Source organism: Harpia harpyja, chromosome 23, assembly GCF_026419915.1.
Source record: "Harpia harpyja isolate bHarHar1 chromosome 23, bHarHar1 primary haplotype, whole genome shotgun sequence".
In the NCBI taxonomy this organism is placed as follows: Eukaryota; Metazoa; Chordata; class Aves; order Accipitriformes; family Accipitridae; genus Harpia; species Harpia harpyja.
In genome coordinates this window covers 4,546,638-4,554,091 of record NC_068962.1, presented here as the reverse complement: position 1 = coordinate 4,554,091, position 7,454 = coordinate 4,546,638, and the positions used below count along the sequence as shown (strand labels likewise).

General features: G+C 36.0%; 1 protein-coding gene across 10 annotated transcripts in view; it reads right to left on the bottom strand.

Annotated features, from left to right (window-relative positions):
• Positions 1–972: 972 nt before the first annotated feature.
• Positions 973–7,454, bottom strand: part of NR2C1 (nuclear receptor subfamily 2 group C member 1) — a 55,293-nt gene continuing 48,811 nt past the window's right edge. For all 10 annotated transcript variants that reach the window (XM_052774280.1, XM_052774270.1, XM_052774271.1 and 7 more), the window contains 3 exons: positions 6,051–6,188; positions 2,070–2,175; positions 973–1,532 (listed from right to left, as the gene is read on the bottom strand). In XM_052774280.1, the coding sequence (XP_052630240.1) occupies positions 1,358–1,532; positions 2,070–2,175; positions 6,051–6,188 (419 nt within the window). In that variant the 3' untranslated portion in view covers positions 973–1,357. The remainder of the gene's footprint in view (positions 1,533–2,069; positions 2,176–6,050; positions 6,189–7,454) is intronic.

Sequence of the window (7,454 nt, the reverse complement as noted above, 5' to 3'; positions counted from 1 at the left end):
CAGAGAAAGAGAAGGTTTATGATAAATAGAACTCGGCCTTGATCCAAGATTTAGATAATCCTAAATGCTCGTGTCAGAGGTAGACCACCACTTTTACTAGGATACTTCTCTCATTTTAAGCAACAGGTATTAAATGTGCTAGGGATGTATCAGTTCCTGTTGCAAAAGGAGGAAAGAAGCAACCAACCATATGTCAGTGTTACTCATCAGTGAGGCACATGCCTCAAGATAGAAAAACATTTAAACCCATCCTTAGATGGAGCTATGGAGCATGATTCAGGCAACATATATGAAATATCTAGACCCATTTCTAATAAGGAAAGGAAAAGCAGCAGAGACCGTGCTCCCATAGGGAGGGGCACTGGATTTGACAAACTCAAATCTAAAATTTAAAAAATAATCATACGAGACTGGTTGGAACTATATAGCCAAAGGCTTACAATAATAAAAAAATAAAGACATGAACACAAGTTAAGAGGCATCTAGAATGCCTCCATGGTTGTGCACTGAGTATGAAAGAGGGAGGGTTAGTGTGAAAAAGCTTTAACTTCTGAGACCAGAAAAACCAGGAGGATGCTGTCTTTGAATACCTGAAGTATATACTTCTCTGTTAGTTTTTTATTGTATAAAACAGCTGATGTCTACCAAGACATTAATACTACAACACAGTATTCCTTTGCATCCACAAAACAGTCAGTACTGATCCTTTGCTGCTTCGCTTTTGATAAACTGCATCAGCATATCATCAGAATATTTTAAAATGTGAATTTCCTCTACTTTCCCTGCACTTGTAATGATGTCCAGTGTTTCATTCAACAAGAAACAAATCTCTCTTCAAAACAACAGAAAGAACTAAGTTTGGTTATAATGGTCTTGTTTCCATGGAAACACTGGCCTTTTTAGGATGTTTGCTGATGTATTTTCCATTTGATCAGTGAGAAAGAACTAGTAGCAAAACACTGAAAACACAACTCAGAGAGGAAAGTTAATTTATTTGTCTAAAACATCAAACTAAGTTGAGATACCTTAGTTCAGTCAAAGCTTCTTCAGTTTCTTCACAAGCCTGGACTTCATAAACAAATATTCCAAGTTCATCTATCTACAAAAATAGGATGGACAATTCTTGACTTTCTTCAGATATCAAGTTAATTTACAAGTCCTTGAAGATCAGATGAAAAATAAGAAGCGATCCTATATTCCTTAATACACTCCACCACGTTTCTCAAGTGTACTGAAAAGGAGGAATATTAGCCTTCTTTGGAAAGGTGCATGGGAAGGCTTATTGCCATCTCTTGGAGACAGGGTATGCATTTACATCACCATGACTGCCATGGTACAGAATCCTTGACTGCTACTTTTATACGCCATGACCAATTATCTGAGAGTTGTAGTCTGCTGTCTCCATTCGCAGAATATATGGGATGATGCTATCAATCTGAACATTTCCAATTAGTCCTGCAAAGAATAGCTCTTCAGTGATGGCAGCACTCATTAGCCTAAGAGCAGGCAATCGGAGAAGAAGTCTAGACAGTCTGGAAGATAAGTTTGGTAAACAGTGTTACTTGTGGTCACAGATTTTGGTGTTATTCACAATCATGTTATCAGTAAGAGAAGAGAAAAGATAACAAGAGACAATACTGGTCAAAATTTGTTATATCTAGTTGATGAAAGGCTTAAATATTTAAATCAGTAGAGTATTAAATTTATGTTCAGTCAGGTCTTCAACAGTACAAAAAAAATGTGATATGCCTGTCAGTTACATGGACTGTATAATGTTTGGACTTAGACTACATGAGGAAATATTCCAAGTAGGTGCAATTCAAAATGAAAACATTAAAAATATTTATTTTATTTCCAAAATTTCATTTTGGAAATTAATAATGAGTAGATAAATAATACTCATAATACATATGAGTACATGCATAACATTTGAAATGCTCTAAAGGTAATTTCTTGCATTTAAGGGATAAAAAGAAAATATACATATTTATTAACGAAATACCGTACAAATCAGTATCACCAACACTCTGAAAAGAGAATCAATCAAGTAAGCATGTAAGTTTACAGACCTGTAAGTATCATCCGGATATGCTTTTGTTACATAGTCTTGGAACTCCATGTAAGCCTTTTCTTGAAACTTCTCAATCTGCACCACATTTTCTAGGCCTGGGTGATCTGAAAAGAACCCACTCTACATTGTTATTATACCTGTTGGATATAAGATGCACTAAAATCCATACAGATTATCTAATTGTAAGCATACTGAAATCATTATTTGGCAGCTGTAGCAAATTCAGTTTTAGTGGAGGACACTGCTTTACCCCTTTATATTTCTTTTCCTCTATGTTTATGTTTTATTTATATAAATTTTTCTATAAATACAACCAGACATTTTGAAGAGTTCAAATAAATGCAGTGCTTGCAATGCTTACATCAATCTTGATGATACAGCTCTGTTCTCTGTGTAGCAGTAGAACAGCACTGCTTTAATATGCTGACATTTATTGAAATATTGTATGCACAAATAGCACTTGAATGGGAAGTGAAGGATAAAATTAAGATCAGTGGAAAAAGCAGAATAAAAGGCTATGAGCCATTTGTTTCCTAAAAACTGCAGAAGATATGCAGCAGATCATTCTTTTTCAACTGTTTGGTGCAAAATTTTCAAATGTGCTAAGCATAATTTTTAGCAGTGGTTTAAACACTTGAAATTTAAATCTTGCTAAAATGAAAGGATATTAACCTAACTGCCAAGTCACAATTGGAAATTAATTATCTGGTAATTCTGAACACTTTACATGGCCTGTAATTTTTATTATCCATCTTTCTTAATGTAAATAATTTACTGTCATAGCAGTATGACAAATAATGTAATTTATTTTTCAGAAATGGGATCATAAATGAGCTGCCAAATTATGTCAGATAAAAGATTATTTCTAACAGTCACTCCTCCTCTCCAAATATATGGCCTTCTGTCAACAAAACCAGGAGGTTTTGGTCTAGCTCTGCAGATACAGAAGCTTTCAGAGCAATTTAGCAGTTATGTGATACATTGGACTCCCCTGAACACATCATTTCACAGAGGAATATTCAGTCATTCTGAAAGCATGATTTCAAATTTATGCAGGGGACAAGAGGTTAACAAGTTTGTAAAGCAGCAATACATTTTGAAGAGTTGTCACTGACATGCAAAATGCATTGCTTCATGACACTGTTTTTAGAGCAATGTCAGAAACACAGCTAGCAGTCAACTTCTGAAAACAGCAGTTTGAAGACCACTGCTAGTACGCTAGTAGCCATTTATAAAGATGCAAAGTCTTCTAGGCACTCTCTTTACAGTCATCTCTTTGCCCAAGGCTGCCTTGTGACAGTCAAACAGCTGGCATGGCACCGAAGATTTTCAGTAATCTTCAAGTCTCCAGCTGTGGAAGACAGCAAATCAGCCGGGCCTACTAAAGCAGATGTTCTTACCTTAGGTCTCTGCTGCATGTGCAGCCCAGCCCCATCCTGTAGCAGAGCAGTAAAATCCCTGAAATTGTAATTTCTGGCCTGTGAATCATTGCCAGAACATCCCTTCTGTTCAAGGTACTGACTTTCAGGTACATGAAGATTTTGTTACATGGCTCATTGGATCAAGAATATTGACAACACATTGCCATTAAAGCAGCTACATATCATTAGGAATGTGATCCTGAAAGCATGTGAGCTAATGAAAATTCATCTCAAACATGTGATTGGATATAGTCTTTTTCCAAGTATTTTTCCTTCTACCTTTTGTGTTGTCAAATCTAATTGGAAGGAGACAAGTTAACTTCAGACTAAACAAATAAGTAAATATTGCTTTGCAAGTGTAACATTCCTAGAGAAATATTTTCTGTTGTCTAAAAGGACTGATTTCTTCAGACAAACCAACAGATTCTGTCATAAATCCTAGTAGACACTGTGCTAGAAAAATGGGCTTGAGGTATTCTTCCATCATTTTGTTTCTTTCCTGGAGCAACCTGTACCAGTTCTGAACATGGAAATGCTGTGAAAGGACTATTTTGGGGTAAGGAACACCTAAAGGAGAATTACATCTCCTGCAAGCATTATCTACTAAAATTGAACAAACAAACACCTTCCCACCCTCCACTTAAAGAAAGTCTCTGCCTCTTCTGAAATAACAGTGAGAAATCCAGGGAACTCTTCAGTCCTCAGTGGAGAAGAAAAATTGCATTTTCAAGCACTCTTAATATTGCAATTAAACTCATGGTGGGTACTGCTTATCAGAAAACTGAAACTGTTCCTGTGCTTCAGTGGACTGTAGAAACAAACACATAAAACCATGCAAGATTCTCCTAGTCACGAAGACTGACAGCAGGATTATGGTCTATAGTGAAAACACTCAGGATCTGATTTTCCTTAGTGATCCACAATAGAAGAGTATCACTGGAATATCCTCTGGGAATTTCTCATCCTTCCTGGAGAGTTCTGACACTACTTATATTGCCTCTTATTTGAAAGAACATCTTTCATCTCAGAAGTCTTCCACTGATGCAATATTAAAAAAAGAAAAAAAAGAAAAAAAAAGAAAAAAGTAAAAAAAGAAAAAAGCAATGGAAGATATTCAGGGTTTTGTTGTGCACTTAGACTGAGTACCATGAATTCCTGCTGATGCTGCCACTTTTACTGGGAGATGTGGATACTCATTGTAGATACTACATATAGAAAAGATCACGTACATATGAGAAACTGCAAACCAAGAACCTCACAATTCTCATATGTAAGAAAACCTGCTAAAAATCTACATTTCGACAGTGTCCAGGTTCCTAAAGATTTTCTCACCTCAACTAATTTTTCTGCGAAAGGGTGAACCGCAACTGAATGGGAAAAGAAAGTTGTTCTCAGATCTAATACATCTACAGAACTGACAAGAACCGAATACCCAGTTCTCTTCCATACCCTACACTACTGATGGGGGACAGGTCACTGAGATTCAGACAGCTTTTTAAAATTTGCTCTGATCTTTTCTATGGGACATCAGCATCTAAAAAAAGCAGAGCAATGAGGATTAAGGAAGCTATTGATGCTTTTAAAAGTTTTTAATGCAAAATAGAGTGACTGAAGATTTACTTTCTAAATGTGACAGTGAAAAATTCCTGGAAATACAGAAAGGACCTGAGGTTTATATGTTTTTCTTTTATCAAAAATTTGGTTTTGGTTTTATATTAAATCCCTAAATTCTGAATGATAAATTTAAGACCTGCAGGATACTGATATAATATCTGAATGCCTTTAGTGAAAAGTTAATTCTACAATTTTCAAATAAAATTAATTTTGTAATTTTCTACAGTCCACACATACGTGTTATATAATCTAAGTACTCAGTCACTATCTATCATAACCAGAGGGTTCTTGTTCCTCCATATTGTAGACTAATCTCCCAGAAGGAAAAAATAATCATTATTTTATTTTATCTTCACTGTCTAATGTATGTCCATTAATGTTACTTGGAGTACATTAGGCAAATACTGTTCAGAAGACAGAAATAATAATATAAGGGAATGTTTCTGATGTTCATTCACCAGAAATGCTATACGTAATATTTATTTTCAAAATACCTATGTGAAGTGAGGTGATATGTTTCTGTAATTTTGCATGTGAGAATCGATGCCCAGAGATAGCCTTTCATACATTAAAACCCGAACTTCAATCCATCTCAGCTGGATGTGCAAGAGCAACAATTCTGAAAATTAAACTGCAGGCCCTCAGAAAAAACACCCCAGAAAGGAAGCACAGAATTAAAAGCAATAAATAAATAAATAATTAAAAAAAAAAAAAAAATGGCAGAGGCAAGAGTAAAACTTAAGTCTCCAAAGCAGCATTCAACTATTTACATTAGAAGATTAACCCTCCTCTTCCTGCAGTCCTCATTACACACCTTCCAAGATTCCTCAACAAGTGAAGCAGTGGTTCTACAGGTGATACTAACTGCATATAATGAAACAGGCAGAAGTTGTATGGCAAAAAATAGCACAGATTAAAGTTTTACATTTGGAATAATTACATACCAGGACTGAAGAGGACGATTGCTTTCAAATATGCATATTCATATCCATCTAGGCAAAGCTTAACCATGCTGTTACAGAACTCTTGCAATTTGAAGATATGCTCCATTACTAGTTTTCCTCTGTCTGTTGGCAGCTTATCTAAGTCAATACACACATAAAATATAAAACCCCAAGTCAACACACATGCAAAAAATGTGGTCACACTGGATTTTTAAAAATAATGATTTTATTAGATCCAAACAGTGGGAAATCTATGCCATCTACAAACTCACATGCTAGGTCTGAATAATCTTGACACCAACAATTATGGACTATAACAATCTCCCCCCCCGCCATTGTACAATTAGGTCTCTTCCTGCCACTAAAGCTGCCAGTAATCGGGGTGGACTAGAGCTTGAAATGATCAAGCAAGGGAAAGACTACTTAGAAGTACAGAATACACTGCTACTGCAGATCTGTGCTCTACGTCTAAGGGTCAGGTGCCATGAGGTAGGTTAGCGTACAGTTTCACGGGTTATTTTAGTCAGTCAAAGACCACGCCGCTGCTGAAAAAGAAGGTGCACTACACACCTTTCCTGATTTGCATCTAGGGGAATGTGGTTGGTGCAGAGTTGTTCCCCTTGGGTCAGCAATAGCTAAGCAGCCTGAAAATCCTGTTCCCTCCACAATCCGTCAAACTAGGTAGGGTCCCTGGGCCCCACAAACTTATCTCTTGGAGATGCTGCAGCTGGCATACTACACAGCTGGAAGACATTGGTTATCAATTTCTGATTTTTGCACTCAAACTCAATTCCCAAATTAAATGGCAAAAAAATAGATTTGTAATAACGATAAAACCATGATTAATTACTACAATACCCTTTTTGGTGAACACGCTTAAAAATGATGTAGACCAAATTAAGCTCCCAAATTCCATTTGTATCCCTCCTAAAGACAGTCACAGATTTGTTAGTATCTTTAGCTGATCCACATTTAGTGGTTTAATCGATTTGTTTTAATTATAAACTATTGCTATTTATAGGAGGATCTTGTGGGTATTTTTCTATCATGAAAAACCCTCAGAAATAATTCTTTAATTCCCTCATCATAAAAGGACAGGAAAAATCTATAGTCTGGTGGACTGTTTTTCTACAGCTTACCAATCCGTTTTTGCATAGGATTAACAACAGTGACTTTTCATACACATAACAGCAAAAATCTAGTTTAACCTGAAAATGCTAAGATTTTTGTATGTGCATCTACATTATTAAAAATGTGTTAAGACTATGAACAGATGAAGACTATACTATTTTTGATTGGTTAGCTTTTAGTGCTGACAACCTCGTGAGTGTTCACTAGCAGACAAAGGTTAGCTAAAAGACTCCCCTACTCAGAAGAACAATTGCCTTCACTGCAGAGTGAATG